Source organism: Micromys minutus, assembly GCF_963924665.1.
Source record: "Micromys minutus genome assembly, chromosome: 10".
Classification (NCBI taxonomy): Eukaryota; Metazoa; Chordata; class Mammalia; order Rodentia; family Muridae; genus Micromys; species Micromys minutus.
In genome coordinates this window covers 59,424,407-59,437,034 of record NC_137979.1, presented here as the reverse complement: position 1 = coordinate 59,437,034, position 12,628 = coordinate 59,424,407, and the positions used below count along the sequence as shown (strand labels likewise).

Sequence of the window (12,628 nt, the reverse complement as noted above, 5' to 3'; positions counted from 1 at the left end):
ACTCTGTGTGTGGCACGTGTGCCGTACGTGTGCATGTGCGCACACACCCTTCCTCCACGTGAGCATCTGGCATGCATCTCCAGGCATCTGATTTATTAACCAGGACAATACAAGGAGAGCTCGCCTATTATTTCTGGTGTCCGCATCAATTCCTGACAGCTTTGTGGAATTGAAATATCTTATTTAATGTGAGTAAGAATCATTTTAAATATCAACTGTGACACCCAAGGACTCCAACCCAAAAGGGCATTGTGTGCTTTACCAAGTGCTGGAAACGACGACGCTCTCGCCAGACAATTACTTGCTAGCTTCCTTGTCTCTTAAAAAATCCAATTATCTGTGGCGGTCCCTCCCCCCCCCCAACCATGGCTATACTGGTCACTCCCCCCCAACCCTCTTCTTCATCTAGGAAGAGTGAACTGAGGGGCGGGGTCCCGCTGGGTTAAAATCAGGGACACAGTCTTACAAACATCAGGACAGCAGTGCATTTTTGATGTGGCTTTCTGCCTCGTCCCAAACCTCTTCCCTTTATCCTTCTGTCCCCAGCTCCCTTGGGTCAGCTGAGAAAAAGCAAAGCCCCCTCTGTCCAGAAGAGCACTCCTGCTCCTCGGCTGTGACAAAGCCCAAGGCAGCTCTGGGTGGGGTGGTGAGTGGATCTAAACAGCCACAGAGCAGGAAGCCCCGTTTGCTTGATTATGAAGGAGAGACAGCGGATGTTTGAATTTGCTCTCATATGCATAAAGTTTCAAACACATCTGAGAAGCTCCGAACTGTGAGTGTCTCCGCGTGTGGATTACAGGACATCAGTGATGGGCAACTGAGGTGTGAGGAGGATGGCGCCACCTACTATGTGCTTTCTGTCTCGTTCTTTGAGTTTTGACTCATGTGGAAAAACTCTTATAATAAAACAAGCGAACCTTTGAAGAGACCGGAGCTGGATGAATCTGTGTGTGCAGAGCTGGGCTCGGGCTCCTCTTCCTTAAGAGTGATGAGGCTGGGGGTTTAGAAGCCAGGCAAGGAAGTCTGTGCTCTCCCGGTGCTTAGAACGAGGATCATATTATACCCTCTTCTTGGTCCTCCCCTCTCAGCCTTCCCGTGCCTATTCAGAACCTTCCACCAGTGGCCCCTACATTCACTCCCTCATTCAACAGGCTTTTGTGCAGAAGCTGCCCTTTGCCTGGAGATGCTCACATCTAAGATGGCCACCTCATGCCCATTTCACAGATAGGGAGGCTGAGGAGTGAATGCTTCCGTAGCTCATCCGAATGAATAGAAGTGGAAGTCTAGCCTGAATCTTCCCTGCAGGAGAGTCCCCACACTGTTCCCACTCACCACTTTTTCTCTCGGTGTGGCAGGGCCAGTCAGAAGCTGTTCCTTCGTGACATCTCATCCATGATTGCACCTAGTGGACCAGGCTGGCTCTTCTGGTTCCTTGCTGGCCAAGTGGTAGATGGAGTAGACAGAGCTGTGGCCCAGTGTGTGTGTGTGTGTGTGTGTGTGTGTGTGTGTGTGTGTGTGTGTGTGTGTGTGTTTGTGTATGTGTGTGTTTGTGTATGTGTTTGTGTTTGTGTGTATGTGTTTGTGTGTGTGTGTTTGTATATGTGTTTGTGTGTGTATGTATGTGTGTATATGTGTATGTATTTGTGTGTGTATGTATGTGTGTTTGTATGTGTGTATTTGTGTGTTTGTGTGTGTATTTGTGTGTATGTGTGTGTGTTTGTGTGTGTATGTATGTATGTGTGTGTGTATTTGTGTGTGTATGTGTGTGTATTTGTGTGTGTATGTGTGTGTGTATGTGTGTGTATTTGTGTGTGTATGTGTGTGTGTATTTGTGTGTGTATGTGTGTGTATTTGTGTGTGTATGTGTATTTGTGTGTGTCCTGGCAGCCATAGCAGGAGACATGATGATAATATTCGTTATTAACGAATATGGTTATTGTCATTACCAGGGCTGCTTATACTGTGTGCTGAGTTTGCAAACCAAGACACTGGCTCACCGACTCCCTTCCATCCCAGGCGGGGTGACAAGAGCTGTATTCTGCAGCTGTAAATAGGGCTCCCCTGGTAGAGAGGCAGTGAGTAGAAGTGTTACTTTAAATAATGGTACCTGCAAGCCTGAAATAGGTCTCCCAGGCTGGAGCAGCAATATACAGGCCATCAGCGAGAGGAAGGCGGCAGGAGTGTATGAGACAGGGCTACACCTGCCCTGCCAGGCCAGGGAGCGCGCCTACCCTCCACTACAGAAAACAGAAGGGCATCCCGCAAAAGGTCAGGAAACAGACCAACAGCCTGTGTCCTTCCTCATGGTCCCAGGTGGGGCCTGGGGCTGTCTGGCTGAAGAGAACTTGGTCGTCAGTCTTTGGCAGACATTGGGTTTCGTTAAAGTTTAAATTTCACCACGCATCACTGACATTGGCAAACAAATTCAGCTTGAACGAGTCCCTGGTGCCTTTTTTGTAATGTGTACTTAAATTCTATGCACAAAGTAGCACTTTTTAAATTTTATCTGTAAAATAAAAGCGACCTCCTGTCTATGACAAAAATTATTCCGGTAGCCTAGAAAAACATACAATCAAAGAAGTACCCATGTCCCTCTCCCAATTTCAGTCCTGGAGTCTTTTCCCAAAAGAGAAATAATACATTATTGATATGCCATCTCAAAAACATCCGTGCACCTGTGTGTGTGTGTGTGTGTATGTATTCTTGTACACCTACACACACAAGTACACACACACATACACACACACACACACACACACACACATCAGAGAGAGAGAGAGTGAATGAGTGAGAGAGAGAGAGAGAGAGAGAGAGAGAGAGAGAGAGAGAGAGAGAGAGAGAGAGAGAGTTTCAGTTTACCCAAATGATATAATACCAAATAATGTCCTAAGGTACTTTTTTTAACTTGGGAATGAGGGATTGGTCTAGATTGGTTTTTGTTTTGTTGGGAAGAGTCAGTTTGTCTAATCTAACCATTAAAGATTTGATAACATTTCACCAAACAGCAGCACTCAGGGATACACAGTATCCTTGCTCCTAACAGGCAGCTCTGAGGTTGTTAGCCCCGCACACAACCTTGTACTTGTATTTTGATTCCTGTAACTCTCCTGTCTCCCTGCTTTGATTTCCTTTCCTCACTCTGCGTGTCTTGGAGACTCTCTATTTCATCCCACACAGGTGTTCTTCTCTCACTCAGGAACCCAGCATCATTTATTGATCTCATTCAGGTTTGATGGACAAGTCTGTTGTTTCCTATTTCTCTTTGCTTATCTCTGCTATCGCAAGCAATGACACAGCGAACATCCTTGTACATAATTTTTTTCTGTGCCACCTCCAGGGAGTGCAAGTTCTTGTCAAAGAATCTATATGTTTTAATTGCCTTAGATTTTTGTCCCAACAAATGGACCAATTCCCAGTGCCACCAACAAATCTACAGGCATGTGTTCTCCTTCCCCTTTCCCTCCCTTTCCCCTCTCCCTTCTCTTCCTCCTCACCTCTCCTTCCCTTTACCCTCTCCCCCTTCCCCCTCTCTCTTCCCCCTCCCTCCTCCCTTCTTCCTCTCTTCCTCCTTCTTCTTCTTCCCTTCCTTCTCCTCCCCCATCTTCATCCCTCTCCCTCCCCTTCCACTTGTCCCTCCCCTTGCCCCTGCCCTTCCCCTTCCCTCCCCTTCATTCTTGTGTTTTGACAATCTGACATACAAATGGATCTTGCTTTGATTTGATTCCCTTCATTATCTTAAAAGCCAAGTATCGTTTCATGAGTTTCTCAGCCATTTCTCATTATTTTCCTTCCCCTGGTGTCTTTTTTTAACAGTATCAGATTCCACTCTTTCCCTTTTATTTATTATCATTTTGTGTGGGATGTGTGTAGGGAGTGTGCATCTGCACAGAAACACATAGTGTGGAGTCCTCTCCTTCTGCCTTTGCTTGGATTCTGGAGACTGGACACAGATTCTCAGGACTCATCAGGGGAAGGTGCTAGGCTTTTGTGTATATTTTTCTCTCTCCAGAACTTGATAATGTTATTATTTTCTATTTTAAAATGTTTTCTCCTCGATTCCGTCTTCTCTTTGGTTGGTTGGTTTTAATGATCTTGGTGACAGTCTTGTGTAGATCCACATTTTTAAAGTGATACTTGTCCATGGTACCCAAGAGTCGGAAAACCGCTGGGTGAGATGAGAAAAGCCACCGATGATGCCATCATTGGGATGGTGATGATGACAGTGACAGTGTGATGTCCAGGGAGGAGAAGATGACAATCATGATGATGTTGACATAGATGAAAATGATAATGGTGGTGGTGGCAGTGATAATGGTGGTGATGTCATAACGGTGATGATGGTGGTGATGTCATAATGGTGATGGTGGTGGTGATGTCATAACAGTGATGGTGGTAGTGATGTCATAACTACGATGATGATGGTGATAATAGTAATGGTGGTGATAACATTGGGATATAATGATGGAGAAGATGGTCATGGTAATGAGGTAGCAATAGAAATAATAACGATGGGGTAATGATTACGGCACTGGTTGTTGTGGTAGAGATGCTGGCACTGATAGTGTCAATGATGGTGGTAATGGCGGTGATGGTAGTGATGGTGAGGATAGAGGTGGGAAGAATGATAATGGTGCCAAAAGTGATGAAATGTTTATGGTCATGGTGACAGTGATGGTGGTGATGATGGTAACAGTAATTATAGTAATTATGGTAATGATGCTGATGTGATGGTGATGGCAGGGAGAAGTGATGGCAATGGTGATAATCATGATGGTGGTGATGGTTATGGTGATGGTGATATTAACAGTGATGGCAGTGAAGGTGGTGGTGATGGTGGAGGATAAGGTGATGGTGATGAAAGTGACAGTGACTGTGGTGACAGTGAGAACATGGTGGTGATGGCACAAGTGATGGTGATGATTACAATGGCATTGATGGTAGAGGTGATGGTGGTGGTGAGTGATTATGATGATGATGATATTGGTGACAGTTATGACAATAAAGATAGTGGTGATGGTTATGACAGTGCAGTGAGATGGTGGTGACGGTGGTAGTGGTTGTGGTGATGGTGGTATTTATAACAATACAGTGACAGTGGTGACAGTGGTAACAGTGGTGGTGGTGATGGTGATGGTGGTGGTGGTTGTGGTTGTGATGGTGATGGTGGTTGTGGTGGTAGTAGTGATGGTAATGGTGATGATGGTGGTGTTTGTGATGGTGGTGGTGGTTGTGACAGTGGTGGTGGTTATGACGATGCAGTGATGGTGGTGACACTGGTGACAGTGACAGTGGTGACAGTGGTGTTGGTGGTGGTTGTGACGGTGGTGGTGGTGATAATGGTGGTTGTTATGGTGGTGGTGGTGGTAATGGTGGTGGTTGTGACAGTGGTGATGGTGGTGATAATGGTAGCCATGACAATCCTCAGACACCAGGAGAGATGTGTCATGAGCAATAGGGACACTGGCTCCAAGAACCAGCCCAGCGAGCCAGCAGTTAGATGGGTTTGAGGGAAGAGAAAGGCCCCTGAGGGCAGTGGTCCTGTCTGTGGCTGCTTCCTTTCTAGCCCACTAGAGAGCTACAGTGGATGTCAGATACAGACCACAACTCTTATAAAACTGGCAACTCCTATGAGTGAGCTATACATCCCAATCTTGGCATACCCTGAAAACAGATGGCTTTGAAATTGTCCATCAAGGTAGCTGGACAAACTCAAGAACCCTGAGGACTGGGAGAAGATGTCAATGATCCTAACTCCTCTTTGTTCTGAGAACCCAGCTAGACCATTGCCTAACAATGCAAAAGGGAATCTCTCGGGGCCAGCCGTTCCCATCAACACCAGAAAATCCCCACGTGCCTAGCACCACCCCACTGTTAGGAACCTCTTCACTGACCCACATCCATCCTGCCTCTCTGTAAAGCAAGTTTACACCTGCTCTCCTCCCCCCCCCACCACCAGTGCCAGCTCTGTGGTTCTGAGGGTGACGAGTGCCAAACGCGCTGACTGAGGGTTTGGCACTGAGTCGGGCACACGGGTGAGAGCCAAGCCTGCTGGCTCAGGAGGCTCCGTCCTCGGTTCCACTGTGCAGCACTGTGCACAGTGTAAGGGAAGAGCTGAGGGAGAGCACTTGGGATATGTGTAAATTTTCCTGCCTCTCACCTGTCTCTTCTGATTAATACTTACAGCACAGCTCTGCACCTGGCCAAAACCCAAATGTCCCTGTCTTTCTCAATGAGTCATAAGCAGGAGGGGACAACAGCCTCTAACAGGGAAGCCTAGGAGGCGTGGCCCTTAGCCGAGATGTGTGGCCATGGAAAGGAGGCGTGGCCATGGAAGGGAGGCGTGGCCATGGAAGGGAGGCGTGTCTATGGAAGGGAGGCGTGGCTATGGAAGGGAGGCGTGGCTATGGAAGGGAGGCATGGTAGTTGGCAGGGAGGCATGGCCATGGGTAGAATCAAGACTTTAAACTGAATCCTACACAGCTGAACAAAGCCCTGTGGCCTGTGGGACAGACCAAATTCTACTGATAAGGACCTTGCGGGATTCCCATGACATGGCCCAAGAGTTTTCTCTAATCTTCACTCAGAATAAGGGGACCCCATGACCTTTGACCTCGAGCCCCACCTCTGAAACCACCTACCTTACTTAACTGGCTATCTCATCTGTCCCCCAGGTACATGATTACCAGCCTGGACCGCACCCACGCTGGCTTCTACCGCTGCATCGTGCGTAACCGGATGGGGGCCCTGCTACAGCGGCAGACTGAGGTCCAGGTGGCCTGTGAGTACACCTGCCTCCTACCCCTGCTATGTTCATGGAACTCTGTCTGCATGGCCAGGCCAATCCTTTCTTGTTACATCTGATAGAACCAAGGCCCCGAGAGGGCATGGGAGATCTACAATGTCACGTGGCATTTCTCTGTGGCAAGGCTAGAGAGCCAAGCATTCCCTGACACTTTGTTTCAAAAAAGCATGGCCGGACTCTGTGATTCTCTAGCTCATTCAGTGAGAGCAATGGTAGCCTTGACTGGAACAATAATATCATAGGGTTCCCATTATCTTCAAGAGCTACTGGGGGAATTTCCCAAGATGCCTCACCCTGTGAGAGGGACAGAAAATTTTGTACTGGGGCCCATAGAAGTACCAAGGGGGCAGAGGGTCATCACTAAGCCTTTAGTGGTTGACCTCTTCTACCTGGTACCCCCAAAAGTTCACAGAGGTTTCCTTAGATAAGGGGGGAGGACCATGTGAGAACTCTAGGACCCCCCAGAATCACTACCACCGAGATAGCATTCAGCATCCCTTCCTCAGACCCGCTTAATTCTGAAGAACCTGTTTATTGGTGCAAAGGAGACACACTGTGGGCTCTTTTAAGCTGGCCAATGACACACTGGTGGTCAGAGACATCTGGGGATGTTTCATGAGCGCAGGAGTTTTACAAAAAAAGCCATCTACCTCTGCAAAGTAACGGTCAGTAAATAATGGGGCAAGGCCACTATGGAAAGAGAAGTCAAGGGTAAAAGTGCTCAGAAAACCTCATGGTGCTGTCAGAGAGTGTGTGTGATAATTGGAGAAAGTGACCATAATCAAAAGTGGAGGACAGGCCGGTTCATAAACCAGTATTAAAGGCAACTCTGTTCATGCCCCTGGGGCAAAACCTGAATCTCAGTTCACTGGATTTCAGGAAGCCAGCAGCACTGGCTGGAGGAAATCACATGGCGTCTTCCTTTAGCACCAGGCATGCCCATCTTGTGACATTTTGACATAATGTCCTTCATAAAATTCACTCTCAAAAAAACCATGCATTCAAATTATAAAAGAAACACACACACATATGCCATGTTCGATGTATAATTCTGATTTTATGTTGACCACATTCATAGCTTTCCTAGGGCACAGGCAGCCCATGCCTAGGAGCTGGAACACAGTAACATCTCATTATGTCCCAGAGGTCCCAGAGTCCAGTGGGCAGATGGAGATGGGAAACCTCCAGGGAGAGACTGTATTCCCAGTGTGTATGCCCATGTGCACGCAAGTGTATGCACATGCTCCAAAGGTTGACCTGCTTTTTGGTTCATGAATGTAAGAATGACTGTCTGTGTGCCAGCGTGTGCACATATACGTGTGATTTGAATATGTGTGTCTGGATCAATCTGCCTCAGTATGGCAGTACACATCATGCAGGTATGTGTCCTTGCATGGCATAGATTTGTGTGTGTAAATGTGTGCACAGATATCTATGAGTATGTAGCCTGTGCTCACCAGGATTGTGTGCGTGCATCTGGAGAAGTATGTAGATCTGGCCTGACCTGCTTTTTCATCTGACGGCAGGAGAGAACATTGTCTCCCAGCTTTCTCCTTCCTTCCGTCAGTCAATCTGAGTCTGTCAGTCTGTCTGTCTCTGTGTGTCTTCTTGTACTGGAACACCTTTCTGAGAGTGAGAATTACCTAGTGTTTTTCCCTCTCCCCCTCTCACCCCTCCTCTGTCTACTGTGCCCCCCTGGGGGCAGCACAGGCAGGAGAGAAACTGGGTCCTGTGACCTCAGGCTGCTTGCTCCCCAGTGGCTGATTTAGGGATCCTGGAACTGACAGGCCCCACCCCAGCTCCCGCCCCCTCTCTAGAGAGGGCTTGTGACCTGTGTTCTAATGAGAAATTAATAAGGCAGCTGTCTAACAACTAATGATAATGGCAAAGTCGTTTTGTTTTTTAAAAAAAAGATTCTTTACATGTTTTTAATTACAGCAATTAGGAGAAGTCAATAAAACATCTCCCTGACCCAGCCCCCTCCCTGGTCCCACTCAGAGTGTCTTTTTTGTAGTTTTAAAGTCGCCATAAATTCCTGCCATTGAGCAGGCGGAATGAATGGCCAGGAGGTTGGAAAGTTCTTCAGACTCTAGATTCCCGTATTCAGCCTCTCTGCTCCCCTCCCCTGCCCTCTTCCCCTTTCCTAGACCTTGCTGGCACGGTGGAACTTGCTGTCCCATCTCATCCCATCCCACAATGTCAAACTTAACTATACAGGGACATGGCAAGGGTCTGCTTGTCCCAGGAGTCAGACCCACTTCCCTTGTTATTAGCAGGCTGCTGACTACTCATTCCAAGTGTGGCTCTGTGGTCATTAGGACATGGGTGGAACTGAACTGCCTCTGACTGGCCTGCTTTTCCTTATTCTGTATCTACAGCATGGGAGCGAATAAAGGATGTGATAGCGGGGACCATGCAGCCACTTGGGGCAATGTGACACTTTGTCATGAGCATTCATTATTAATGGCGGTAGCGAGCCAGGTGTACATGCCTGCCATCCCTGTGCTCAAGACTCTGGTTCAGAGGGATGCCAGTGGATTGGAGGCCAACCTCAGAAACATGGCAGGACCATACCTGGAGAAAATTTAAAAAAAAAAAAAACTGCTGTAGAGTGTCCCATGGCATCCCCAGCACTAGTCCAGGTTATGATGAAACACAGGCAGGATTCTACCCTCCAGGAAGGCTAAGCAGTCTGTTATTATGACATAACATTGTATCATAGTATATAATATAACATATATAGTATAACATTGTATCATAGTATATAATATAACATTGTATCATCATATATAATATAACATTGTATCACATTGTATTATAATTATATATGGCCCATGAATGAATACAATATATTATAAGAAAAATGGAGGCACGTGAGAGGAATTGGAGAGGGGCAGTAATGGAGAATGGCCAGTAAGGATATGGAACTAGAAAGGTGGGTGGGCCACATAAAAGGGAAGAACACCCAAGCCAGGGAATAGCAAGTGCAAAGGCCCTGTGGTATACTCAAGGATCTGAGGCCACAGTGGCTGGAGGAGAGTCAGGGCAGCAGAGAGCATCAGAAGAAAGAATGGGGGTGTGGGACCTTTGGGATAGACTGTGGCGCACTAAGCTGTGCTCAGAATGAACCGGAAGTCCCTGATGCTTGTGACAGGGCTGAGTTAGGATCTGGTAGAGAGAAGGATGTTGTTTTCAGAATAAATGTAGAAAACCACAAGGAGATATCTGTCCATATACACCCAACTGGAAAAAGCCAGAGTCCAACCAGGCCAAGAATGAGGGGGATGCACCTGTATAGCTGGTAAGTTGGTGAGATTTTGGGAAGTGGTGGGTGGTACAGCCTTTCAGCCAGCAGCTGTGTCTTTGGAATGAAGCCCTGGAGGTGTCCCCAGAGCCTGTGTCCTGGGAGGGCCAGGAGGGGCTATGCACATGCTCAGCACCACGGGACCCAGGGAGTTCCAGTCAGCTGTAAAGTTGATTGGACTCAAAGCCAGGTTACATAGTGGTAGGGGAGCCACAGAAACACATTTTCCCCTCCAAAAGAGTCACAAGGAACCACAGAGTAATTGCAGGGGTGATTGTTTAAGATTAGGCTGAATTAGCCATGAAAAGCTGAGTTGCACTATCTGTGAGGACATATTAGTAGGTGGCCCAGCATTCCAAAGGGAGGTTAGCCCTGAAGAGGGCAGAACAGTGTGGCAAAGCAGTGAGGGGAGAGGAACCGGGTACCAACAGGGCCGTGACTTTTGTGTCTGGATACTGTGGTACAGACAGAGATGTTGACTGTTTTCTTCAAATTAGACCTATAATTACATTCATTTTCGTATGCATGATCCATCTCACGGTTTAAAGGTAAGTAAGTGCAGAGATGTGCTCTGCAGTAGAATTCTTACGTTTAAGCTCTAACAAAGACATCAGAGTGAGCTCCAGGCCACATCCCGCTGTGCCTCAGGCCACAGTCCTCTGCTCTGGGGAGATTATGTGCAAGGCTGGATAGGCACTGTAGGGCATAACATGGTGGGCGGGTAGAAGGATTAGCAACATTTAGAGAGTTAGCAAAGACAGTGAGGAAAGTCCTCAGGGGACCTGGACCCAGCCTGTCCTCCTTGCTCAACCCAGCTCCCGCACTGCCTCCTTAGTAGCCTCCCCTAGTCAGTTCAGCACACCCCAGCTGTGTTCCCCGGGGATGAAAAGGGCAACTGTACACAGTGGGTGCTGGACGCTCAGGCCAGGGCTCTCTGGGCAGATCCTAACGCTCCCGTGATGAAATGTGCCTGGGGCCTGGGAGTCAGGGTGAAGTGGGAACTGTGAAGTAGTGGGGATAAAGGATGGGGTCTGTACGGATAGAGACCAAGGCTACCCAAGCCCGTCCTTCCTCCATCCATCCTACTGTAAACATATATGTGTGCCCACCCACAACCGTCCACACACATGTGAAAACATATCCAATTATCCAGTCCATCACACACACACATGCATACACACATACACACACACTTATGTGTGCAGTAAGCGACAGAGACACATATGTAATAGACATACACATATAGTTTACACACATACATTTCTGCACATAGCCAACCATCCAGCCCATTATACACACATTCACACACATGCACCCACACACATATATACTACTCTACATATATACATTTCTGCACATACACAACCATTCACCTATACATAAAACAACCACACACAGCCACATGGGATCCATCCACTCATACATACAAAGAGCACATGTACCTGGAAACATAAACATATATGCCATTCAATAATCCATCCCTCCATCTTCATCTCCCCACTCCACCACCAAAGCATTCACATCCGTCCCTTCACCCATGCAGCCCTCTCCGTCTCTCACCTGTGCACCTCACCGTACTAACCTTTTTCTTGCTGCCTATACCCTCTCCTTCTGCTCTCCCCTAATGCTTTTTCCTTATAACACACACAATGCACATACATAAGCACACAGGTGCACATACATATACACAATGCTCATACATACACGAGCACACAGGCATACACATGAGCACACATGTGCACATACATACTTACATGCACACACATACACACATGTGCACACACATACTTATATGCACACATGCACACATGTGCACACACATACACACATGCACACACACACACACATAGCTATACCAGCTCCTTATTTATGTCTTAGCTTAAAAGGTGCCTCACACACACACACCAGCCTGAGGAAGGTTTTGCTAGCACTTCTCAGAGAACTCTGTCCTTTCCTTCCCAGCAATTGTTGCAGATGCCACTAAACACATACTTGTGGACTTGTCTGCTGAACCAGACTGAAAGCTCAATAACCAGGTCCTTTTCTTTAAATTTTTTTATTGTATGAATGTGTGTGTGTGTGTGTGCCCATGTGATTCCATGACACCAGATGCATGCAGAAGTTCAGTGAGACTAAGAGAGAGCTCAAGGTCCCCTGGACCTGGAGTGACAGATTGTTGTGTGCCAACATCTGGATGGTGGGAGTTGCATCCCGGTCCCTCTAAGAGCAGTATGAGCTTTCATTAACACCGCCTGACACAGTAGGGCTCCTTTAGGAGCTGGTGGTCGTGGGCAGCGCAAGGACCCACTGCTTCTGAATACAACAATGTCCAGGTGCCTGTCCGAGCCGGTTACCTAGGAGGAGGGGCGAAAGAGCACAGGCTTCTGTGGAGAGTGTGGATCGAAGCTGAGGCAGAGGGATGTGCAGAGACGTGACACTGTGCTAGACCCTAACTGCTTAATGTTGGATCAGCCGCTTCATCTCCATGAACCTTCATTTCCTTGAAAACCAAATGGAGCCAA

General features: G+C 47.5%; 1 protein-coding gene across 1 annotated transcript in view; it reads left to right on the top strand.

Annotated features, from left to right (window-relative positions):
* Positions 1-12,628, top strand: part of SDK2 (sidekick cell adhesion molecule 2) — a gene marked incomplete at its 3' end in the record, with an annotated part of 267,015 nt that overhangs the window by 143,186 nt on the left and 111,201 nt on the right. The window contains exon 3 of the mRNA XM_080924572.1: positions 6,672-6,778. Coding sequence (XP_080780698.1) covers positions 6,672-6,778 — 107 coding nt within the window. The remainder of the gene's footprint in view (positions 1-6,671; positions 6,779-12,628) is intronic.